The sequence below is a fragment of the Vulpes vulpes genome, chromosome 4 (assembly GCF_048418805.1).
Source record: "Vulpes vulpes isolate BD-2025 chromosome 4, VulVul3, whole genome shotgun sequence".
In the NCBI taxonomy this organism is placed as follows: domain Eukaryota; kingdom Metazoa; phylum Chordata; class Mammalia; order Carnivora; family Canidae; genus Vulpes; species Vulpes vulpes.
The window spans coordinates 134,547,226-134,574,161 of NC_132783.1; the positions used below are offsets into that span (position 1 = coordinate 134,547,226).

Below are 26,936 nucleotides of genomic sequence, written 5' to 3' on the forward strand. Positions count from 1 at the left end.
TTCAGAGCCCCTGCTTCTTTCTGTTCCTCTCTCTTGGGCAACTGGTTCTGTCATGTGTACCTCCAAAATATTTCCTCTAGTTCTTATTCTCACTCAGTGGTCTTACTTAGAAAACTTCATTACTTTTTAAATTTTATTTTTTTTTATTGAGACATAATTGACATATTATGTTCTATTAGTTTCAGGTGTGTAAGATAGTGATTTGATATTTATGTATATTGGGAAATGATCGCCACAATAAGTCTAATTAACATCCATCAGCACATATAGTTACACCTCTTCTTTTCTTGTAGGGAGAACTTTCGTGATTTATTCTCTTTGCCTTCATTACTTCTTGATTAAATTAGTATAGTAACCTCCTAACTCAGGGCTATACTCAATTCTCTATCTTGTTTTTGTTTTGAGGTTTCTGAATCCCTAATTTGATTCCATAACTTTTCTACTTCAACTCTTTTAAGGACCTCTTGTAGCTTTCAGATGAAAATTCAAACTCCTTGGCATAGTATTGCCAGCTTGAATTTCTCCCACACTTATCATTGGCTGTAGTCATACTAAATTACTTGCTTTTGCTACAGTGAGGCATATTTTTGCACCACTCCATGCTTGGAAGACTACTGCCAATTCTTTCTGGAAAATTGCTATTCATCCTTAAAACTCAATTTGAACATCCTCCCTTCCAGAAAGTGTTTTATGAGCTAGATATGGACACTTCTTTCACAGGGTCTTCTTCATTAGATAGTTCAGTGCCTTCTCACTGGGTTTCTTCCCTTCCTCATTCACAGATTCTGACAACCACTTTCACAACAGGCAGAGGGACCCTGAATTCAGATCAGGGTCACACAGATGTGCATCCAACAGGGTCTAGTCCAGGCCCAAAAGTGTAACTCAATCTCTATTGTTGTCTTAGGGTATGACCAGCTTTGGAGCAGAGATGGGGAAATTTGTGTAGGCAACTCAGAGGTGTTGGGAAAGATGGTCTAATCATTCCTCCACTTCTTTGCACTGAAATTTGATTTTGTAGAGACATTAGGGTTGATAGGCTTTACCTGATGAACATCTAATGATAGAGAAGAACAGAGAGAATTGTGAAAGGTTTAACACAAAGGAATGGTGGTTCTGGTCTAGTAAGTGCCTTGAATGGGTTCATGTGCATTACGTGGGAATGGAGAGGATGGTGATGCAGGCCCAGCAAGGCATGGCCCATCTTGATAGACAATATGGATCACCTTCCCTTGAAGAATGTCCTCACAAGTACCACCAAACAGGATGGTCAGCTGCTGCAGCCATGCCTTGCATTTTCACTCCAGGATGGCTCTTTAGCCTGAGGGGGCAGCCTTACACCCATGTAAGTGGCTGAAGAATGGAAAGAAAATGGATGCGACCTGAAGGTCTTGGCTGGTATCCTTCATACTGAGGGAACATTGGGGAATAGGCAGGCCCCCTTGAGGAGCTATTATTGCTTTGATAGTTGGTAGCATGGGGTCTTTGTTCTACTTGTGGTGCTTTGGACATGATCTGCCCTAGCCAGCTTCTACTCCTGAGCCATGTTGCAGGTGGGAAGACACGGTGGACTTCCCTCTGCTGTCAGTATATTAGTGTTTGAGCAGAGTGCTCTGTGACCTAACCATTGCCTATTGTCACCCCAAACTTACCACTTTTTATAAGTTTTCTTAGTAACATTTTGTTTGATTAACAGAAACAAAAGTCACCCTTTTACTTTCCTCACTCCATGCAAAATAATACCAACAAAACTATGTAAGTACCTCTGTAAGTAACAGAAACAAAGCTTGAGCTGCCAAAAGCAAATGTCTAACCAACTATGGGAAGGAGACCTTAGTTGTGCTGAGGTGGAATTGTCAGTGTTCAGCCAGTCACGGCTGGGCACATGTCTCAACAGGTGTCTACGAGAACACTGACCTATATTCATTGGTTTGCCTGTTGGTTTACCCAGCCAACTTTTTAGCATTTTAAAGTCATTCATTTTTTTCTATTTCTAATGAGTATCTAATTCACAATAGGCAATTCAAAAAATGTCAAACCAATTTAAAAAATGCGGCATTTTATATCATGTATTTTTGTTCTTATGTTTTATTATGGTACCTGGTTTTACAGACATAATATGCATTCTCAAAGGAAGATGAACTCTGATAATTAAGTGTGCTCCTTAATTACAAGTTATTTTGATACTTGAGAAAAATATTTGATGCAGATTTGTTGGTAACATAATTTTGTTTAATCAAATGAATACCATGAAAGTTATAATAAAAACACTGCTCTATTAACACATTTAAGGTGTACTGTTTTCCTCCAACTTTGAAAATTATCTAAAAAAAATACAAAGCTTTCCTCCATAGAAAATATAGAACAAGTTAGCAATAAAAAATACATATCAAATGATTGTAGTCCTAAATGATATTTAGTTACATCAAATGCTATCTCACACCAACAAGAAATGTTAAATATTTATTTTTTATCATAATTTTCCCTCGAATTCTGTGAAAGGAATTAGTAATTCAAATGATAAAGCAGGGACACTAGTGATTTGGATTATTAATCTCTTAAAAATTTTACTACAGATGGGAAAAATACTTTCCATATAACCTTTTCCCTTTCCTCACACTAAGCAAAATAATGCAAAGTAAAAGGCTTTGAGATACTTAGAAGCATGATTCAATGTATCCAATTCTACAAATGGAAAGGTAGCCTATTAATTTCTCCTTGGGAGTTTATTAACTCAAGCCACACAACAGACTAGTTAGAAAAGCATCCATTATAGGTAAAATAGCTAGAGGTATCAAGTAATTTTTTCTTCTAACTGGTAAGAGTATATACAACCATTTTTAATGAACAATGCTGAGCCATTCCCAGCATGAAAATATTTAACAACTCTTTCAGGATAAACAAGAATCCTACTCCCTTTTTATCTCTGACAAGGCTTTCTAAAGAACTTTGCATGGCGCAGGTGCATGACAAATGCTTTTAGAAACAAATAAATAAATGTATGCAGAAACAAAGAGAAGTTAGTACAAGAGTTTGCTTAAAGCAAAACCCACATTAAATATCTTGGATGTTTGGGATGTTGAGAGTAAACTTAGAACAAAATACTTTTTGCATGTAAAAGTTTTCCGTTTCATTAATGCTCCTTTGGAAAACCATTATTTTTTTTTTTTATCTAACCCAGTGATTTAAAACATCTTTTTTTCCTGGCCTGAACTTTCTGGCATTGTGCCTCAATTGTTTCTCTTTGTCACACTCTCCAACAATAGACCAATAGACATAGTTAGTGAAATTCAGAAAACAGTGTTTTCTTTTCACAAAGGGCCCCAAATTCAGAAACAATATTCATCCCAAATCTTTAAAAGAAATAACCTATTTTTGAAATTTCAAAAAAGTATTTTCAAAGCTTCTAGATGAGACGTTTTCCCATCAGCTTTGATTGTGCAGCATTTTCCGTGGTCCACACGAATATCCTAAACATTCTGCTTGCTCAGCACCACTCTCCTCTCCATTATCATGTATTCAGAAGAGATGAGCATTGCCTTTCAGTGAATGTATAACACTTGTCCTCCAGGTATTCAGCCTCTTTTCTCTTTATTAAGAGGCCCAGCTGCAATATTCAACATTAAAAAAAAAAATCTAACGTCTTTTCCTGAGTCACCATCCAACATTGTGCCCAGGGATTTCAAGGTCAATGTGTGTGATAGCCCAACACACACACACAAGCCCAATCTCGATTTGGGAGATCATTGCAAACGGGAAAAAAGATGCTTTATGCACTTGCTATCTGAAAATGAATGTGAAAGCATGTAAAATTTAAGGTATAAAAGCTTAGGAAAATATTACAGTTGTCATACTTGATTACTTTTAGACACAGCTTGATATTCCTGAAGAATAGGTATTAAAGAGTAACTCTTCTTCAAAGATATAAAAATTCACTCATTCAGGTATTCAATAAATATTCATTGGGGGCCAAATGCGTACATAACACAGCAGGTACATTGATGGGTAACAAAGATGTATAACGTATCGTATTGACCATGCGTATCATTTCCTAGAGGGCTTTTACCAATGAAGCAGAAATAAAGAGGACTGATTACGTTTTGTAAATGGTGTTGAAAATTATTCTTTATGTACCATAATAACATGACCAGGCATACCTTTGATAGCCTTGTCCCCCCAAAGATACATTATATACTACTCACCAATAACAAAGGAGAATCTTAAATAAAGACTCTTTGATGATGGAAGTAGATCCAAACCAAATTTGATTGAGGATAGGTAATCTGAGCACCAGTGCTTTAAAAAATTTCCAAGTGAAATGAGATAAGCCTGACTTGATTATAGAGGTCATCTGTTTTCTGAGAATCATACAGATTTAAAACAATAAGGTGTCAGTGCAGTGCAACATTGGGATTCCAAGATTAGGAGGGGGAATTTTGCCATTTATAGGAAGCTGCTCATTTCTAAGGACCTAAAGAATAGCCTTTGAAACTAAGGGAGCAAGAATAATCAAATAGGTTGTTTAAAAGAATCATTTAAAGCCTTTCCCCTGAAGAAATATGATCTTTCAAACTGTGAACTAGGTTGTCAAGAGACTGAAATTTTAACACTGTTGAATATGTCACTGGATTGTTCTGTAAAATACAGTATTACTATTTCCCTAAATTTTCTATGTAGCTTACAAGTTTGATGGAAAGGTGAATGGCTTTATATCACCTTCCATCTTTTAGGCTTTTGGAAGTAAGGAGATGGTTCAAATTTCACATGAGGCTGGAGACTGGAGCTACTACAAATACATGGTCTTGAACAACTTGGACCTTAACGCTACCTGGAAAGCTTTCTCTCTTCAGTCATCTCTTTCTCATATTCTCTGTAGAAACTCTAGAAAGCTCCTGACCCTAAATCTGTCGTCTTAGCAGTACCTCACATCCTTGCCATTATACTCTCTCACTACTTCTTAATTTCTGGAGAGTTGGTAAAGTTCAGGACTTCACATCCTTACCCAACAACCTGGCTAATGTCCCATCTCCACTGCAACTGCTGTATCCAAGGTCATCTACTCCCTCTTTTTCTCTGTGTCCATTGGAAACTTGTCAGTTCTTATTTTAGTTAAACCCTGGGTAATATTTTATACTGTTGACTTTTCCATCTTTATTATAACTCTTTCCCTAAATTGGAAACAGTGACACCCTGATTTCCTCCTAGTTCTTTTTTTTATTAAAGATTTATTTATTTATTTATTTATTTATTTATTTACTTACTTACTTACTTACTTACTTACTTACTTATTAGAGACACACATATAAGAGGCAGAGACATAGGCAGTGGGAGAAGCAGGCTCCTCGCAGGGAACCCAAATACAGGACTCAATCCCTGGACTCCAGGATCACACTGAGCCACAGGCAGATGCTTAACCACTGAGCCACCCAGCCATTCCTCCTCCTAGTTCTTGAGAAAATGTTTCTCAACCTACATAGCAGGTTCTTTTGTTTCTATCTCTTAATTGCTGGTATTCTGATAGGTTTTGTCTTGTCTCTCCTTCCCTTCACAATCTATAGACTTTCCCTGCAGTCTCATCCATTCCTACCTTGAAATTGTTGCCTATATACAGCTGGCTCTAAAAGCTACATCCGTATCCCAAATCACTTTTCTTAAACTTCAGATCTATATATTCAACCACTGCTTGACTTCTCCTCTTGTCACATGAATGCCTTAAACTTAGCGTGCTTAAGTTGAACAGGTTGCCTTCCTTCAAATCCCTTCATTTTATGGGACCTTGTCTCTATGGTATCACAAGCCATGTAACTTAGTCCAGAAACATGTAGGGATGGCCCACAATCTAGTCATTCAGCAAAACCCTTCTAAATCTCTCAGGAGTCTGTGGACGTAAACATAAAATCGTTATTACCCCCATGCTGGTACCAGCTGTTTTCACCTCCTGTCTAAATGACCACACTATCCTTTGACTGTGTCTACTTGCTTTTAGTTCCATCTGCCTTTCAAGCCTTTTTCCATGCTAGAGCCAGAGGTTTGCATTTCTTTCTTCTTTCTTTCTTTCTTTCTTTCTTTCTTTCTTTCTTTCTTTCTTTCTTTCTTCCTTCCTTCCTTCCTTCCTTCCTTCCTTCCTTCCTTCCTTCCTTCTTTCTTTCTTTCTTTCTTTCTTTCTTTCTTTCTTTCTGATTTTATTTATTTATTTATGAGAGACAGAGAGAGAGAGGCAGAGACACAGGCAGAGGGGGAAGCAGGCTCCCTGCTGGAAACCCAATGTGGGACTCCATCCCAGGACCCTGAGATCATGACCTGAGGCAAAGGCAGATGTCCAACCACTTAGCAAGCCAGGTACCCCAAAGTTATCTTTCAAAAGAAAATCTTATCACTCCCCTTTTCTAAGTCTTAACATGGCTTCCATTACAGAATAAAGTGCAAACCCTTTAAAATGTCTTCTGCTCTTTATGACCTGGCCTCACTCCCCTCAACCTTTCCTGTCTCAGTGTGTGGCTTCTCCCTCACACTGTGCCCCAATTATACCACACTTTTAAAGTTCTCTAAATGTACCATGGCATCTGTCAATTTTGAGTCCTTTCATAGGCTGTTCATTTTGTTTGGCTGTTCTTTGTCTCATCTCATACTTCTTTTTCACTGTTTAGCATAATCATTTATTCCTCTCAGAAGCCATGGTTTATAGTATCCATACCCCCCATACTTCTATCATAGCTCTTTATTACAGCTGCTTATTTATCTTTTCTCTGTTATACTATAAACCCCCTATTTTTTATGTTCAAAGTTGTAGTCCCAAATATTTATCTTGATAAATATGTATTCATATTCACTGATTGAATATAGGAAAAACACATTTAGAAAAACTTTAAAAAGATGAAAGGAAGATAAATGAGTGGCAACTTCCTTAGTAGAATGGAGAAATTGAAGCCTAATTCCTAGCATGGGGTGCGAATCAGATAAGAAGCAAGCTGATCCATAATGATCTCAGGCAAGGTCAGAAAGTGGAGGTGCCGGGACCTCTGACTGCCAGGGTGTGGGGTGTGGCTGAGAACAGATTAACTGTAAATCTGTATCAGGAGCAGGTAACCTCAAATCCTTTTCCTACCCTGCATAGCCAAGGTGACTTTTCTTCACTATTGTTTCTCCATCCTAGAAGAAGGCAAGAGATTTACCCTCTAGAAAAGCTGAATCAAAGAGATTGCACTCAGGAACAGCAGGTACGGTTGAGAGTCGGAGGGTAGCTGTACCTTAAGATTAAGTGAAAAATCTAGATTATGAACATTGAGATCCTCCCACTTCCTACCCCACTTAAAGCTCTCTGAATATTGACAGCTAGGATCGGACCTTCAGGGAGAAGATGAGAGGTACAAAAGATTTACAAATGCTGACACATTTGGGTGCCCCAATGAAACCATCAGTGTCCTTCGAAGAGCCTGTGGTCAGGCCCACCCGCTGACAGCGAGCTTCTAATGAACTTTTCAGGAACTCATTATTAAGTATGAATAGACAGCTAACAATCACTAGACATTTGAGGAAGACTTTTAATATGAAAAAAAAAAAGCCAAAGCAAACACTGAAATGAGATTCAGAAAAAATAGAGATAAGCGGCAGAGAGCAGAAGAAAATGTTTTAAAAAATTATTCATGACATCGGAGAGATGGAGAATTTCTGGAGTCATATTGCAAGCAACAGAAAACTAGTGGAGATTATGTGGTTTAGAGGAATTTTAGAATCACATCAGGAAGTTTTTGACTGAATTATGACAGGTATGTAAAACATTAAGCAATTTTTTTTAAGAGAGGCAATTATGAATTTCAGGAAAAAATTAAGTTGAATGAGAAAGAAATTTACATTGCAGTATAGGCTCAACTGTGAGCAATATTTACATAGGGCAAATGTAAACTCTTAATTACCAATTGTGCTATAACTATATTGGAAGGATGGGAGAGAAGTGAGCAATATGTATGCGTGTACACATTTAGGATGTTGTAGTAAATCTAAATTTTTACTCTAGCAGGAAGAGTAAGGTAGACAATGTTCAAAACTGTAAACCCAAAAAGTGGTAGCTTTAGTTTGAACTGAGGTTGTTGATATTCACCACATTTTACCCACAAAAATGACCATTTCTTATGATTCAACCTAATATGAACAGCCTTATTTAGAAATGTGGGAGTAAATACTAGAAGAACTATCTGGGAGAGTTGAAGGAGATTACCTCTGGGTAAGAGAATGGGATCGAGTGGTAGGTTTTTGCTATAAGCTTTCTAGAACTATTTGGCATTTTGGACACCACACATATATTAATTTAATAATAATTAAAATTAATAAAAGAATGAACAGGTGGCTTACTTCCAAATTACCTAATTGAAAAGACCCAACTTTCCTTCCAGGAATGATTAGCAGTGGTAATTGATCTGATTATGCTCACCTTTTCTCCTTTAAGGATTTTTACCTTTTAAAAAATGACTATTAGGAGAGCTTTCTCTGAAGAGACAAAAATAGCTGTTCTAATAGCTCCTTTAGAACTTTAATTGGAAATTTGGTTGTGTCTTCTTCCAATTAAGCTAATTGAAGTGGAACTCTGATTGGGCCCTGGGAGAGGAGGTACTCCCCAGCTGAGGCTCATAGAATAACAGCTGACTTTAAGAAGAGAGAAATAGAAGCAAATGCTTGGGAAGACTGGTGAATCAACTCTGGAGGGATTTCAGTTATTTACTTACTGACTGACACATACAGGGAAAGTAGCCAGAAAAGTTCTGGAAAAAACGGTGGGGGAGTGGAGAGCTTCCCTTGAGGCTTTAAATAGGTATGTATGGACTACTGGCATTTAACTGAAAAGTTGCAAACTTTTCTAGGGAGGGCTCCTGTGTTAATCCCTTTATCATTTGCTAGACAAGTACATGCTTTGCATCCAGTAGGTAAAGGAAAATCGGAAGGCATGTGTGAGAATATTAGCACTTAATCTGTCCTCATCCCTTGCAGAGTCTTCTGTGCTAGTCAGACTGACCTACCTCCAGTTGCTCGAGTACAATTTTGCCTTAGTTACTTCACTAGCTTCACGTCGATCTTGAATTCTGGTGTGTATAAAAATCACTGGGGAACTTGCACTAAGTGCAGATTCCCAAATCCCTTCTTCACTTTAGGATGTCTTTGCATACATTAGGCACAACACACACAGTACCTATTTGTTCTCAAATGAACTATAACCCCCCAAACCCAAATTTTAGAAAGGGAGACTTCAAAATACACAAGGAAAATTACAAAAAAAAAAAAAAAAAGCCAATAAAAGTCTAATGGTGTATATATTATGTAAAGTAGTAAACTGCAACTTGATTCATGTCTTTGAGGCAAAGTGTGGGTACATTTTAATATGTTTCCTATAATGAAAGATGGAGAGCCTCCAAAATTTGGAATGGCCTATGGTCAGTGAAGAACATAAAATAGCCCTCATTGATTCTGGAGTAGGACCGGGGAATTTACATTTTCGAGAAGCATCCACATGACTTTGCTGTAGGTTCCAATGCTCCTTTGGAGGCCCAGCTCAAGGCTTAATGCTGGAATCAATCAGCCTCTCAACCTTTCTCACCCGAGAGCTATCATTTGAATTTTGGTGTCATTTTGTCAAATTCTTTTAAGGTAGATATATTTCTTTGGCTCCAAAGGGAACCAAACAGTCTGGATTTAACATGCTTATTGTTTTCAGTATAAATCATTTGTTAAATATACATTCAATTGTGATTTAATTTTTGTGACTTTGTGAGAGTTTTCATGTAAATGTATTCACAAATCAAAAAACACTTTGTCATGATCTTCTTGACTTATGGTAAAGAAAAACTATATTTTACATATAAAGTAGGTAGGAAAGTTCTCATCGTGTAGTTGTTCAGAAATCATTGAAAACTGGCTCAGTCTTAACATATTATTTAATATATTTTAATACTATAAATGAATACTTTTTGTAATGCTTGAGACAGTAAAGCAAAAGAAAATACCATTATAAATTCCCATTAAATTTGAAATAGTGACATTCCGTGGTAACTTTCAGCTCTTTCTGAACCTTTGCTGCAGCCATAAGTCAGGAGACAATCAGGTGTCTTTCTTAAGCTTTTGATCCTGACCTTTTGAGAATGAGAAATAATGACAATAACATAAAGAAACATTTCTGATCAATAAACTTCAGCCTCCCCATTTTGTGATAGGTGGAAGGACCAACAGGGAGGGCTAAGAGAATTCTTCTGGTTTTTTGTTTTGTTTTGTTTTTTTGTAGAACCCACCCACCCTTCCCAGCTCCCTGAGCAGGTTGGCTTTAAACCCTGACTGCCTTCTCTTCCTGCTAACCCCAACTCTCTATGTCACCATAGCTTCTTAGAATTAGTGGTAATATCAGGAAGGCTTGCAGAAAGAAACCCCAAATGACTAAAGTTGACTTTCTGCTGCTCGCAGGAATCAAAGTTCAAAAGAGAAATTGAGCTCAGTTATAGAAAAGTATGGAAAACATTACTTGTTTATAAACAAAGATTTATAGCTACTGTTCTGCCACAGGGACACCATCTCACTGGGCTGGGGATTTTCCGGGGCTATCACAGACACCATATTACTGGAGAGGGTACCAGGATTTAATGGGTGCTCGAGGCCAGAGCAAGTCCCTCTCCTTCCACAGCTCCTGCTTCAGTTATGGGATCTGAAATGTTTAAGGAGTGCTAGGAAGTCCTCATTCCTTGCCTTTTCCCTGTCCTGTTAGAGGGCATTGCTGCCCTACAGAGGGCTTACCACAATTTGATGTCTGAAATACCAATACTGTCAAGATTATTATCACAGGAACAGCTACAGCTCTTGCTGTCTCGGGTGGAATTTTATATTTCTTGGGAATACTTTTCTTTGGGAACACTTCTAATTTTATGATGGAAATCAGTTGGATAATTGGGATCAATAGGCAGAATTTTCTTCTCAGGCTTTTTTTTTTTTTTCCTTCACAGAGCATTTGGACTGAACTTATAGGTAGAAAGGCCTTTGAGGCTACTACAGCCATCGGCAGAATCCAACCTCATCTGAATTTGTATAAAGAAAAAAGAACCCTTTTCCACTCCCAATAAATATTTCTCTCAAACGGATGAGATTGGATTATGTATACAAAGAGGAAGATGTAGGGTCCAGTGGCAGGCTTACAGCGCTTGGGTTAAAAAAGTGATTTTAATTCTAATTCCTGTGATGAGACCTCAGGACAAATGACCCCACTTTGTTTGTTTGTGTAATGGGAATGATACAGCCTATTGTGCAGGGCTTTAGTGAAAGTTATATTAAGTCGTATATATAACAGTTATTTCTAAAGTGCTATATAAAAGTAAGGCATTATTATCAGGCAGCTAAGCAAAGTTAAAAGCCTTAATAAAACCTATCCTTTACTGACTATAAGGACACATTTTCTTACCAATGTGCAAACAAGACATATTTGCCATTAAAAGTTTAGTTTTTGCGACTAAATGGCTCAGGAAGCAATAAAGATGATCTAATATGTCAAGGAAGACATTTAAAAAAAGGAATAAGTATATTATAGACAGAAGTAGGAGACAATCTACTTTTTTAAAAGAGCCATATCTATTCATAGCATATTTAGAAAAGTATTGAATTCAGGAATATGAGACCTAGAAAAGCGATCTAAAGAATTAGGGTGTCATTCAGTATAAAATGTTTAGTCAAGCAAACTAAGATTAATAATGGGAGATTAAATCATGGCAGTCCTTGAGAGAAGGGTATGCATAGAGCAGGGAGTGTATCTGTCTCTTACCACTATAACCCTATCACCTTGATTTGTGCCTGGCCCATTATAGATTCTCAAATGAATTTTGCAGAATGAATGCAGAAATTCAGGAGTATCACTGAGGGGATATGCATTCCCCAAGCTGAAATTAATATCTGAATTGTTCAAAGAGACATATGCTTGCTGGCTCAGATTTATGAAATAAAGATGTTGGCTACTTATAATGGCACGTGAAGCCTTTTAGCTTCCTTAATTATTTCAAATTTTTGACAATCTCAGGATCGTAATTCTGTTCCCAAATATCACTGGTGGGTAGTCAACAAAACTTAGAGTGAAAGAAAACTAGTCTTTCACTGGAGAACTTAATCTCTTAGGTTTGGGGTACCAAATGGGTCAATATTATTCTATGGTGGGGGCATTCCTGTTAGGTGTTCTAATGCTATATCTGGAAGATCTATGAATGCACTGATTAGAAATATCTGCCATGGGCATTGAGATCAGGGATGGTAGACGAACTTCCTTTAGAAGGGTTTTCAAGTTGAAGGTTGAATTTGTGCATGATTTCCTAACTTTCTCTTTTGATAACAACCTCATGATTATTATGAGATGTGGCTTATTAGGATGACTGAAACTGGAGGGATTTGGGAACAATACTGCAAGACTGACAGACACTGAGCCTGGAAGTGGCAGATGCATATTAAGTATATCTTACATGTAAGTTACACTCACCAGAATGTATCGCCCAATACACAGGAGTTTGTCTACATCTCCCAGCCTCTGTCCATGTAGTGTGGGACCATACGACTGAGTTCTGGCCAATGAACTGTGAACAGAAGTGCTATAAGTGATGACTAGGTCCTGCCCCCTTAGAAATATCTCATATGATCACCCAGCAAACTCTCCTCTCCTGCCATGTAAACCCTGGAGGCAGTGTGCTCCAAATGGCAGAGCTACAAGGAGAAAGGCTCACAACCAACCCAAAACACCATAAGGGTAAGACAAACTTTATGGAATTTTTTTTTATGGAGATTTTGGATTTTGTCTGTTGCAGCAGCTAGAGTGAATTATTCTAATACATACTAATACAAACCACTGTTACGGGAAGTGGTTTGTTTTGGTGATGGGAGATGGGTTAGGCTGTCTAAATGTTTGCAGGAAACCGCTTCCTGAACTGGGTCCTTGACAGCACATTGCCCTTCCTGCCTACCTTACCATCACATCAAGGAAGTTTCCTAGGTCCTGCAGATTCTGCTTGCTTTGCAGTGGTGAAGAGCTGGGTGTGTGTGTGTGTGTGTGTGTGTGTGTGTGTGTGCAGGGGAGGGGCTTCGCTCTAGCACATTGTGCATACTACTGTGCAATGTACATATCCTTCAAAAACGTGTATTTCTAATACCATCATTCCTTTCCACGGGGTTCTGGCTCCCACCAAGTTAACTTTAAACCCAATGGCAAAAGCCCCACAAAAAACAATAAAAATCAGCTGCTATGGTAAGTGACCCTCTGTGTTCTGGTGCCCCGTGACTTTTCCAAGCTTCTTCCCCTTCGAGGGAGCCTCAGCTAAGATCAGTGGCATTGCTTAAACATCCCTCTCTCTTCTTTCTTTCCCCTGCCATTCTTCTTTATTTCTTATCTCCCTTTATCTCATTTCTATGAATTCCTAAACCTCCCACACATTCCTCCACCTGGGCAGAAACAGTTTCTTCTTCCTGTGAACATTTGCATCTCTCCCTCTCTGAAGACGTCTCCCCACCACCTTCTGGTGGACACTATAGTTAGGAGTTTGTGGCAGCCCTTCCTCCTGGACCATGAACTTCTGAGGAGAAGGGAAAATATATCTATTTGGCTTACTGTAGAATATTTCATGGCACACAGTGGATTGCCTACTACTGAACAAATGAATGAATTAATGAAAGTCTCCTTTGCAAAGCTATGAATTCTCTCAGTTAAAAAGTTATGAAACAGCCTCTGTAAAAATAGGAGAATAGGAGACAGCTTAAAAGAGAGCAAGCATATGAAATATTATAGTTCTGAATATGCTAAAAACATTTTATTTACTCATAGTATCAGAATTCTGGAAGGATTTTATCCTTATTTCCCTCTGGTCTGGCTCTTGCTTTTTCTTTTTTAAATCAGAGATCCATAGACATTTTTTTTTTCTATGGGAGTGAAATAAAGGATGGAGATTTGGGATGGGCAAAAATATAGAACTGTCTTTTTTTATCTAAAGCAATTACCATGAGGAAAAACAGCTTTCTTCTTAATACAGCAATTCCATAAATAACAGTAAAATTCTTGATGCCCCAGCAGTAAGGAGTCTGCAGGGCAGCACCAATGATGTATATTGCTGGTTGGGAGAAACTATTGTTTACAAGCTAATTATCGTATAACAAGTTGGCTTTAGTTAGCTATTTGAGAGGTTCAAACAGCAGATTTGGAAAGCTAAAGTGTGTATCGGCAGGTACATTTTTTTGAAATCTCTGATTAAAAACAATAGCTTGAGAGAATTGGAAAAAACAACTTAGAAAAAAACAGTTTATTAAGTAATATCATATAAATAACTTGTTACAAAAATTGATTTGCAAAAGGCATATTTACTCTTTGTGAGAAATCACTTTTTAAATTGCATTCTTTTCAAATTTATAGTCTAAGAAAACAAAGGAAAATAAAAGAAGCCATTTCAAGGAGCGTGTATTTGCCATTTGACTACACAAAAGGCCCGGCCACACTGCGCTTGAAGGTAATCATCTTACCTCTCCTTCTAATACAGGAAGCTTTCTCATGTAAACTGTGAAGTTATGAAAATCTCCCCAACTAGAAATGTTGATGAAAGCTGAGCAGTGGTGGTTTCTCTCAGGTGTTCTCATCGCCAGATATAGGCGATACTGAGAAAAACTGTATGACTGAGCATTCCAGCCAGTAAATCTTCAAGGGTGGCATCAGCTTCAATTTATACTTGGGAGTATTTTTAATTAAAAACAATCAATACCAAAAAGCTTTTATTTTCTGGATTTAAAATCACAAATTACAGTAGGAGAATGCCAAATTGCCTTAGCTTGGTACTACTGAAGACGCACGTAGCATTTATTATAAGGCCTATTCTTATGCAGTTTACTTTCAAAGCAATGAAAATAATCACAAACAAAACAATATGGTGGTTTTGAAGTGTTCCTATGTTTTTTTTTTTTTTCCGAGAGCAGATCGGTTTGTTTGCTACACAGCATTCCCCCTGAATGCCTAGCAATTCTATACATCTGATTCCTTAATAAACACTAAACTAATAGATCATAGAAAACTAAAAGCTTATAGAAGGTGCCTCTAGACATATTTACATAAATAACATAGTCTCGCAAGAAAGACCAAGATCTCATTATAGTGGAATGCTTTTTCCACAACGCTGGGTCCATGCCTCATTTGTCAAATTAACCCCATTTGAAGAGAAATTTGAGTTTGTGGTCCATGGGTTTAAAAAAAAAATGGAATTAGGCAACTTGTAAAAGCTCTTTTGAAATTAATCTAATAACCCAGTGGCTCTCAGGCTAAGTGCCTCGGTCCTGTCTGAAATACAGTGGGTAATAGGCTTTGTTTCCATTTGACCTCCTTTTGGCACTTTCATCTGCTGGCTTCTGTCGGACTAACGTTCCCCCCAAATTAAAAAACGAAAATGCATCATAAATAAGGTATTACAAAATGGGGAGTAGATTAAAGATCGTCTCAGCAATGCTTAAATTAAATTGACGATGCAGAGACCATAAACTTCTGGCTTTAAAAATGAGCTATTTCTTTATTAACTTTTAACAAGTGTGTGAGTCAATGTCTTTCCTTTCTAAGAGGGTTTTCTTCTGCACATTGAATATGATCAGGGTCTGATGTTTTTTAGTAGAGAACTGCCCCTTTAGAAAACTATTCCATAAAGATGCCAAAGGGAGATGAAAAATGCTGCAAACGTAATAGTCACTGAACTTTTAAGGTGACCATACTGTAATTCTGTATTCTCTGGAAAAGAAAGCTGCTTGTTGGACTTTGGAAAATAGTTCGTCTTCCTGAAGGTCTGTACACTAAGTCTTACTCTTTCCACTCTTATAATCTGATAAAGGAGGCTGTGTTTTAGTGTTAAATGTAAATGCTTGGCTGTTTAATCCCCTGTCACAATTCAAAAAAGATTTCATCTAGATGAAATCATAAAAAATAAAATTACACTAAAATGATCCTTTTTAATAGGACATCTTTCAAAATAGTGGGGCATCATGACTTTCTAGAGTGTTCTTCCAAAGTAATTATATTGCTTCAAAACTAGTGACTAGGGTAAGATAATTGATTTGGTGGTTTGGTTCCTGGGGAAGATGAATTTGGGTGATTTAATACTTAGTTTGTGTCCACGAATCAACTCTGTTTTTTCCTTTTAACTGCATACTTTTATGGCCCTCGAGTATGTAGAATTGAGGAATTCTTAATTCTTAGTTTATACATGATTATCTGCAATGAAATGCCCATTTCAAGGCAAAGTGTTCGATGGAAGGTATTGCTCAGTAAATCAGGACATCTAATATTTATGTACTTAGAAATGAAAGTAATGGAAATTTTCTGAAGTTAATTTGGTTTCGTAAAATTTGGATGCTTCCAAGATAGAGATTCAACTTTTAAAGAATTTTTGTACAACTTTTTTGAAGCTAAAAATGAACACTAAGCCAACATTTTTTTTTAATGAGTTAAAATTGAATTGCCAGGTTTTGTTACATTTGAAAATGGAGTCAATTTGTATCTGAAACTCCCTGTATGCAACTAAACTTAAAGCTAAGAAAGCTCTGTAAAAAAAACATTTATTTACTGTGCTCAGAGCTCCTGTCAGATGGTTCCATGGAACCATCTTTTCTTTTCTTCCATTTGATTTCATTTTTTTATTTGGGGACAAATGTTTAGGTCTTTCAGCAGAAAGTGGCTATGAAGTGAAGAGGTTGTACACTTATGCACGATAGCTTAACATTTAAAAATCGCAGCTTGTTTTAGGGAACATCTTGAAGAAACTCTCCCCTTTGAATGGAAGGGAAAAAAAATTTCAGAAGGGCCTCAAAGTCCTTGAAGTAATCCACTAAAGTGATCTGCTTATAATTAATGAATTTTAGTTTCTTATTTACTAAAGCAGATATTAAATTTTACCTCTTCCCATTTTCCCTCCATCCTTCTTGTCACTAACATCTGATATCAGGACAGGGACTTTGTGAAAACTGAGCCAAAAACTAATTTTTTTTTCTCTCCAGTAATCATTCATGTTGACTGGGGTCTTTGACTCGATATCTTGGTGAGAAGGAAGTGAGACCCACACAGAATGACGGAAGTATGGCTCTCATGATCTCCATGACATCAGAGAGTTTTAATTCTAGGAAAAATACTTATAGGACCTTGTACTAAATATTCAGCTCTAGTCTTAAATTGTCCAATTTCTTAGAGATTCACTTCATCATCAGGTTTTGTGGCAAGAGATTAGGCAGTTATTTCAATATTTAGTCATATTAATTTGTTCTTGGTCCACTGTACCATCTTCAAGATGGGATAATATACCCTGCCAATTATATCTCGAATTCCATTATAGAACTGCTTACTTTCACTTACGGGGAAAGAATAAACCTTACCCTTAAACAGTGGAAGTTGCTAGTGTCGACCCTCAGACATTCCAATTAACCCAGAAGTTCAAAAGGAAGACTTCTGATGATACCTTTCTTTTTACAGTACTATCTTTCTTGATTCAATTTATTACATGACATGAAACATAAGGACAGAGAGCTCTTTAGTTTTACAGTAAGTCATGTGATTAAGGTGGTTTTCTATTGCTATAAATAACTAGCTCTTACTAATTAACTTCCCTACGCTACCTTTTTTGCAACACTTAACTGTGACTAAGATATTCATTATAGTGAAACCCTCCTGTAGTATTTTGTTTGCATTCCTGCATGTGTAGGAAGAACTAGCCAAAGTACACCCTGAAAACATGAAATACTTGTTAGTATGTCTACAGGGAAGTCCGTTATAAAATAGGAAACCATTCGGAAAACGCAGGGAAGAATATGGTTGTAAAACTTTTTCACTCTAATTGAGTGACCCAAAAGACTACATTTCTCTTATATTGAAAGTGCCGTCTACACTTCCTGGGTAACACACCTATTTAAAACTTAATAAAAGTGTGTTTCCAAATAGAAGGTATGTGCTCATATGACAGGATCTCCAAATGGAAATGACATTAAGATTATCTGTAGGAAATTAACATTAATTGAAAATAAATCCCTAAGACTAATAATTGAAGTCAGCATATTCTTAAGTACATAATATATATATATATATATATATATATATATATATATATATTTATAAGTATACAGAGCCTGGGTTTGGGTTTTTTTTTTTTTTAAGTTTTCAAGACAACTATGTTTTCATTACAGTACTTTGGAAATTTCTGATGATTGAACAATGTAGGATTCTAATGATACAAATCATTAGAACAGCCATATGAAATAAATGACTTGAACCTGCCAAAAGGATTAGTTCAGTTCAGTTGGGTCCTCTGGATAATAACTATGATGCTAATTGCATACTTAGAGAAATAATAGATTGGATGGATTGTACAGTACGTTTCCGTTGTAGTACGAGACCACTACTTTATCATTAGTTCAAAGACAAGGATGGCAGGGTTGCCATAGCAACAAAATTAAAAACAATGAAAAAATATTAATGCTTTTGAAAGTCAACTATCATTTTAATACAATCTTAAACACTCTTACTGAAGAGAATCAAATTTGTCCCTATGTAAGCGTCTTCCAAACATGTAATACGTAGTTTTGCACTATGATCTCAACAATATATCTAGATCTGTCATGTCATATAAATATATAGATGTTCCCAGATGCGGAGGACAGGATATCAAGTTCAAGTGTGGCCGGCTCTCATTTCCCCATTAAACTCTGAGGGCGGGATTTGAGTTTTATTTAATCTATCTTTACTAATGCAACTTAATTGTGTACGAAGTATCTGAAGAATATGGATTATTGTACTTCACGCTGCTACTTTCAAGTATATTAGAATAATACTGACAACATCTACAGACAAGGAGTTAAAATTTGTCTCAGAAGAGTTCCTTCAAGAATTTTTAACAATTAGACTTATTTGTAATTAGCCTACTGATGGTTGAAATAATTTTGAGTGATCTGTGGTACTTTTGGTGGCCCGAACTTTAAAATATGCCAACTATTTCCTTCGTTAACATCATTAGCTGTTTTCCCTTTCTCTTTATATGGTGCAAGGGCAAACGTTTGCAGGTATCGTATATGACAAAGTATGAGTTAGTGGCAAGGAATGAGGTACTATTACATTTTGTTTGTTTGCTGTTTTTGAACGTCGCCATTTAATTTGCTTCTGGTCCTAAAGAGGACCAAGAATCTTAAAACGTCGGTGGATTTGATGCTTGCAATAGTCGTTGGTGCCAGGTAAAGTTCTTGAAGAACAAAACAGGACAGGCAAGTGCCATCTTAAATCCTTTGCAACGCAGCCATAATACACACCCACATTCAGTGCATTCGTCTCCTTGTGAGCTGATGTGCCAGGGCAGGACCAACCTGGCCGGTGCCCCCCCACCCTTGTTCCTCTTTCCGAAACTCTGCCTTCCCCGCCAGAGCACGGCCCCTCCCCGCGTGAGCACGTGGAATGTGCAGTCAGAGCGGCCAGCAGACCTGAGCCCACGGGGCAGCTGACCCACGGGGCAGCAGACCTGGGCCCACGGGGCAGCAGACCTGAGCCCACTGACCAGCTGACCTGGGCCCACGGGGCAGCCGACCTGGGCCCACGGGGCAGCAGACCTGGGCCCACGGGGCAGCTGACCTGAGCCCACGGGGCAGCTGAGCTGGACCCACGGGGCAGCCGACCTGGGCCCATGGGGCAGCTGACTTGGGCCCACGGGGCAGCAGACCTGAGCCCACTGACCAGCTGACCTGGGCCCACGGGGCAGGTGACCTGAGCCCACGGGGCAGCTGACCTGGGCCCACGGGGCAGCTGACCTGGACCCACGGGCCTGCAGACCTGGACCCACGGGGCAGCAGACCTGAGCCCACTGACCAGCTGACCTGAGCCCATGGGGCAGCTGACCTGGACCCACGGGGCAGCTGACCTGAGCCCACGGGGCAGCCGACCTGAGCCCACGGGGCAGCTGACCTGGGCCCACGGGGCAGGTGACCTGAGCCCACGGGGCAGCCGACCTGAGCCCACGGGGCAGCTGACCTGGGCCCACGGGGCAGCCGACCTGAGCCCACGGGGCAGCTGACCTGGACCCACGGGCCTGCAGACCTGGGCCCACGGACCAGCTGACCTGAGCCCACGGGGCGCGGCAGCGAGCCCAGCCCAGGCCAGCCCAGGTGCTCTGTCCTCCTGCAGGGGCGGTCGGGCCTGCGGACGTGGGTAAGTGGGTGCGCTAGAAAATCCAGCCTATGCGTCTCGGAAGCTCGAAAAGTGTGCTAGAAAACGGTCTCTGGGGCGGCGCGCGCACCGCGGCCGGGCGGGCCGGGAGCGGGCGCGGGGGCCTGGGGCGCGGGGGCCCGGGGCGCGGGGGCCTGGGGCGCGGGCGGGCACTAGGAGCCCCGGGGGCCGCCGCCGCCGTCCGCGTCCCCGTCCGCGTCCCCGTCGCCGTCGCCGTCCGCCGCCCCGTACAGGTCCGCCAGCTTGCGGAAGCGCGGGCCCCACTCGCGCAGGTAGTCGTAGCTCTGGTCGCCGTCCGAGGCGGCCGACTCCAGCGAGCTCAGCGAGGCGGCCGCCGAGCCCGCGCCCTCGTAGGCGTAGGTGGCCAGAGAGTCGTAGGGCGGCGCGGCGGGGTCGCGGTCGTGCTCCTGCAGCCGCTGGCGGAGGAAGTCCCGCACGTCGGCGCTGGCGCTGGAGCTGGCGGGGGCCGCGGGCCGCGCGGGCAGGAGCGCCTCGGGCGCCACGTCCCTGCGCAGCTGCCCGTCCTCCAGGGCCGCGGGGTTGCGCAGGGTGCCGATGTCGAAGGCCTGGGTGTCCTCCTCCCCGCCGCCCTCGTCGTTGTAGCTCACGATGTTGTCCCTGATGTCCTCCTTGGAGATGATGAGCGGTTCCTTCTTGCGCTGCCGCCTCAGAGCTGCGAACAGCACCACCGTCACTGGGGGCAGACAGAGCAGAGCGGCAGGGGGTTAGGGCCCGCGACGAGCACCGCGCCCGGCCAGGGCACACCCCGGGGGCGCCCAGGGCACACCCCGGAGGCGCCCAGTGCACACCTTCGGGGCGCTGCACACCCCGGGGGCACCCAGTGCACACCCCGGGGGCGCTGCACACCCTGGGGGCACCCAGTGCACACCTTCGGGGCGCTGCACACCCCGGGGGCACCCAGTGCACACCCCGGGGGCGCTGCACACCCTGGGGGCACCCAGTGCACACCCCGGGGGCGCTGCACACCCTGGGGGCACCCAGTGCACACCTTCGGGGCGCTGCACACCCCGGGGGCACCCAGTGCACACCCCGGGGGCGCTGCACACCCTGGGGGCACCCAGTGCACACCTTCGGGGCGCTGCACACCCCGGGGGCACCCAGTGCACACCCCGGGGGCACCCAGTGAACACCTTCGAGGCGCTGCAACCCCAGGGGCACCCAGTGCACACCCGGGGGCGCTGCACACCCTGGGGGCACCCAGTGCACACCTTCGGGGCGCTGCAACCCCGGGGGCACCCAGTGCACACCCCGGGGGGACCCAGTACACACCTTCAGGGCGCTGCAACCCCAGGGGCACCCAGTGCACACCCCGGGGGCACCGCACACCCCGCGCCCGTCCGCGCCTCAACCCAGGAGCCCCCCCCCCCCCCCGCCCCCCGCCGCGGGGCAAATATCTGCAAGAAAGTTACAATTTAACTAGAGGATGAAACACCTTCCCGGGTTGTCAGGACAGTTCCCTTTGGCTCTGAAACGGCAAACTAGTTTCAAGGGAAGGGAAGAAGAACAAAATGACAATGATGATCATAAAAAGGCTCAAACGCAGCGAGAGTGCAAATTATGCTGAACACCTAAAATGCTCTGAAACTGCTTACAAGCACAAGGCTGGCACCTTCGGGATGTGTTGAAGGTTTGCATAACTCCGCAGCTAAAATAACTTTTGCACCATGCCTCCCTTTAAAAAAATTTTTTTTTCCCAAAGAGAACTGTAAAATTAGTTTAAAACCCAAAGTAGAGATGTGAATGTCTGCACGCCTTTCTACATGGAAGAAACACTATTGCAGATAATACCTGGAGAGGCCCAGGTACAATTCAGAAAGCCATTCTGACCTTCAAGATCAGCCCACTTGAAAGGGGGCAGGTCCTAAGACGCGCACCAGCTTGTTTCTGTTGTAGCCAAACAAACACATGTAAGAGGGAACTTTAAAAAAGAGAAAAAAAAAATCTTTCAAAGGTTCACATTCTCCAAGTTTGTTGCCTGGAATGTTTGTTCTTTTGATTTTTTTCTCCCGCCCCCTAACTCAAATTAGAGGCCCAACAAGAATTGTGTTTAAATAACTCCTGATGGTTTTTCACAGCTGGCTGGGTCAAATGCAGTTGGCTTCCTGTAGAGAGACGCATCTACGAATGGACATAAGGGTGGGGAAATAAAAGCATAGCGACAGCTTAGAGAGGAGACAGCCATGCAGGGCAGAAAATGCACCTTTAAACTGGGTTGGTCCAGGGGTGTTTATTACAGGAAGTACTAGTAACTGTTTTTACTTTCTCATCCATGTCATAGTCCTGATTTTATCAGCCATAAAAATGGAAATATTGTAGTAAGAGTTACAGAATAATGTCTTTTGGTGGATATGTGTATCTACCTATATAATGATGAATATATCCATACCCATATATATCCATATATTAAAATTTCAGGTGTTAATAGTATTAATAATAAGTATCTATTGAGAGAGTTCTGTGTGCCAAGCACTGTGCTAAGTGCTCTATATACTGAATCTCATTTAATTATCACAGCAGACCTACAAAGTAGGTATCATCATTTTATTATATATATGTTATATATTATATAATATAGTAACCATCTTTCATAGGAGAAATTGAGTTTTAGAGATGTCACATATACAAACAATTGAAATCCAAGTCAGACTAAAAAGCCAACACTCTTAATCACCATGTGTTAAAGCATGTTTGGATTATAGACTACCTTTAAAGGATATCCAGTGTTGCCATTTCAAGTGCGTGGTTGTATAACATCCTGTACACATCCTCTCTTGCTGCCAAAGAGCATCCTCATGCCTCATTTGTCCCAGCCATTCAGGGCATTTATATATTTATTTATTCACTAAATATTTATGTAGTTCCTACTCTGTCTGTGCCAGGGGCAGTTCTAGGCACTATCAATGGAAAACATTAATCAGGAGGTGGGCAGGAGCGGTGGGGGTGGTGGACAGAGACAAATAATGTGTATAATAAATAAGGAAATTATTAGAAGGTGATATGTATACCATAAACAAAAAGTAGAGCAGAGGAAGGAAGATGAAGAGTGCTTCTGTGTATGAGTGAGGGACTGTATATGTTTTTTAGGAGGAGATTGCATCATTGAGGAAGTGACATATGAGCAAAGGTGTGGGGAGTTATTCAAGGAGCTGTCGGGTGAAATGGACAGAGCTAGAAGAAAGGCCCTGAGATGGCAGGGTTCCTGGAGTGCTTGACAAACAGCCAAGAGATGCTACAGCTGGACCACAGGTCAGGGGACAGGAAGGGAATAGGGAAAAGCCATGTATTTTGGGGCTTGGAAGCCGTATGTCTTCATTTTACCCTGAGATGTGGGTGGGTGGGTGGAAAACTGCAGGGCTTTGGGCGGAGGGAAGCTTAATAATCTATTCTTTATGGTGGATTCCAGTGTGACCAATGAGAAGGATTTGCAAAACAGGACTGTCACTAAGGATGGCCTCTGGGGTTAGTGAATAGAATCAAGATGACTGTCTCTCAAAGCATTAAACCCTATGTACAATGGTTCATGCCATCATTTAAGGCAAGATAGCGGCACTTATCACTTCCTAATTCTGCCCCAGTTTAAGTTATCTGTATCTTTTGTTTTAGTCCTTTGCACACCCGAGAAAGTGTAATGTCTGGAAGAGAGAGGGCACATTGGATAATTCAAAGGCATTCATTCACTGCCTAATTCCTAATTCCCCTACAGCTACAACTGCCTGTATCTTTTCTTTTTAGCCCAATGTACATCTGAACAGAAATTCTAGAAGGGAGATCTTTCTTAAAGCTAACTTTTATTGACTTGAAGACGTGAGTTCTAAGCACATGGAACAACAACAACAGAAATACATTCTGAGAAAGTAATAGCTTTCTTCCCAGTAACTGATCTCTTCCCTTCTCTCTACCCACTGAGGCCAGAGGACAGCAGTGAGATTTGGGGTGAGGGATGCTTGGACCAATTTGTGCTCAAATCCCATTGTAAAGTTAGAAGAGGAAGGCATTTGAAATCAGGCTGCCTAGGCTCCCTTAAAGAATTTGGCCCTTTTAAGTCTTGTTTCTTTCTGTAAAAGAGAGGCAATAACACAGTGCCCCATGTTGTCATCAGGAATGAGTTAGTAGGGCAGCCCCGGTGGCCTAGTGGTTTAGCGCCACTTCCAGCCTGGGGTGTGATCTTGCGGACCTGGGATCGAGTCCCACGTCAGGCTCCCAGCATGGAGCCTGCTTCTCCCTCTGCCTGTGTCTCGGCCTCTCTCTGTGTCTGTAATGAATAAATAAATAAAAAATCTTAAAAAAAAGGAATGAGTTAGTAAATGTGAAAGTTTTGTAGATTCTTAAAGCACCATAGAGACACGAGATGTAGTAGTTGTTTTCACCGTGGTTTTATTTTTGTAAATAAAACAAGAGATGCCACATGATCCACTTTATTGACTGCAGATTTCCTCCTATATCCGTGTGGCTTTCCTTCTCTTACAAAAATCTCAGGTTTGCTTCCACCTTCTTCAATTGTTTCATTTTCAGTTCGGGCTCTCTTTCAGCCTGGAAATTGCCCTGCCTTCTGTAAGCTCACAAAGAAAGTACAGTGCAGTGTGGAAGCACCAAGGCTCAGGGGGAGAAGACCTGGGTTTGGAACTTTGTCCTACCACCTGTTGGCTGTGTGACTTGACTACATGACTGCACATCTTGGAGCCTTGGTTTTCTTATTGGAGATGCAGATACATGTATACCAGATGGTTCTGAGGGTTAAATGAGAAGAACAGTTGTGAAGCATCTTGGCCAGTGTGTAGCCCACAGTATTAGTCTAGTAAAGGGTCAGTCCCATTTAGCTCCTTTTTAAATAGGTACAGAATTCCAAAGAGACTAGACCTGATGTAGGGAGCATGGAGACAAGTTAGGAGTAACTTAGTTACTCCTTAGTTAGGAGACAGTCAATTTATTAGAGGAAGAAAATGATAAAGAGAGGATAAAGGGAGTTGGTGAGGAGGAAAAAAAAAACTGGGTGGTGGTGGTGGTGGTAGAGAACATGGGTGAATGATGAAGGAAAGGAAGCATCACCTCTTTGAGATGAGAGTCAGCTCGCCTTCTATAGACCACAGAAGAGTCCATGGAATTCTCACTGACTACAGCCCTGCCAATTCAGCCCTTCTAAAAACAACCTTTTTTTTTTTTTCTAATCAAAAAGAATATTCATATCCTCCTCTTCCAAAACAATTTTTACAGACTCACACCATTAGAAACACTGATTTGTCTTTGCATACTGTCAGCTTTTATTTATCCTCATATCTTAAAATACTTTTCCCCAAATTTTCGTTGACAAAGAGAATCACAGTTTTGTAGTTTAAGTTTCAAGACTTATAATTAGCAAAATTGATATGGAATGTGAAGCTCTTAAGCAGGGATCCCTAGGCATTCTCTTCTTGGAGAAATGTAGGTCTTGTACTCTTTATTCTTCTCAAAGTCACTATACTGTCATTTTTAAAAAGAGGTTTCTCCCCTGTGCAGTCCAGGTTGACGCTTAACCTCGTACCTTTCTTCCCCTTGCGTAGGCAAGCTTACTTTGATTTTTGGAAAGACTGAATTAACTAGCATTTGATTTCTTAGTTCACAACAGTCAATGGCCTTTTGAGCATTTTGAGCCCAACCTGTGTATTTAATTCATGGGCTGGGGGAAAAAAATTTCATTTGAATCATTGCTGGACCTCGGTTTTTACTTTGATTGCATTCATTTCCTTTAGGTCTCAGATTTATTTCCTCAGCCACAGAAGTTGTTTATTATTCAGTCTGAGAAATAATAGACATTGTGTATGTGGCAATCAGGGAGCAATGCTAAGAAGGTAGTTATTCAAATGGGTAGAACAAAGCAAGTTGGCTGGGTGGAAGAAAATTTAATCACTTTTTATTTCCTTATATGAGAGAGAAAAAGTCATCACATTTCTCTTTCGACTTTCCCATTGATCTTTAAACTTTACCTTCTTAGAAAGGGCCATCACCACACCCTCCATGCCAGATGACTTTCTCTCTTTAAAATTTAACATGTTTGCCAGGTTAAATAGTAAACAACAAACGAAATGAAAAGGGCATATTGACGGTGCCCTCAAGTCCCCCTGGGATTCATTCCCAGTCTGCCAGACGAGAGATTCTTTTAGTGGAATGATTCCCTAGGTAGGTAAAGACATGGGCAGGTTTCACATCTGTTCATCCTCTAAAGCTATTTTCAAGCAAAAACTAGTTCATGAGTGAACAAAACAAATTCTCAGCATATAACTCTACTCACCTAGATTGGGCTGTATGCCTTAATGGGGGAGGCGGATAAATCTAGAGTGTCACAGTAACAGTGTGTGCCCCTCAGCATGGGGAGATAGGATGCAGGGAGAAGCAGTTTACCTAGTAGGGTCACGATGCACAGAAGGATGGCAACCAGAGCCCCCGTGCTCAGTCCCGTGGGGTGGATGAGGGCCTCCGCGTGGCAGGACTGCATGTTCCCATGGTGGTCACATGCACAGACCCGGACAGTCACTGTCCCAGTGCTGCTTTGGACTGGGTAGTCGTTGTCTGAAATGACCACAGGCAGGAGATAGGTGCTCATCTCGTGTCTGTTATAGCCATTTTTCCGAGTTAAGATTCCTGCTGTGTTATCTGGAACCAGAAAGCAAAGTGGTGAATGTTATGTTCTTACCACATCATGGATTGGAACAATTGTGATGCTAATAGA

General features: G+C 41.0%; 1 protein-coding gene across 4 annotated transcripts in view; it reads right to left on the reverse strand.

The window, feature by feature from the left end:
* Positions 1-20,190: 20,190 nt before the first annotated feature.
* The window catches only part of CDH6 (cadherin 6), a 119,439-nt gene continuing 112,693 nt past the window's right edge, over positions 20,191-26,936 (reverse strand). For 2 of the 4 annotated variants that reach the window (XM_072757160.1, XM_072757163.1), the window contains exons 11-12: positions 26,609-26,860; positions 20,212-20,906 (exon numbers count right to left, since the gene is read on the reverse strand). In XM_072757160.1, the coding sequence (XP_072613261.1) occupies positions 20,365-20,906; positions 26,609-26,860 (794 nt within the window). In that variant the 3' untranslated portion in view covers positions 20,212-20,364. Of the gene's footprint in view, positions 20,907-24,590; positions 26,861-26,936 lie in introns of those variants that run through there. The other 2 variants (XM_072757162.1, XM_072757164.1) reach the window with 2 other exon arrangements.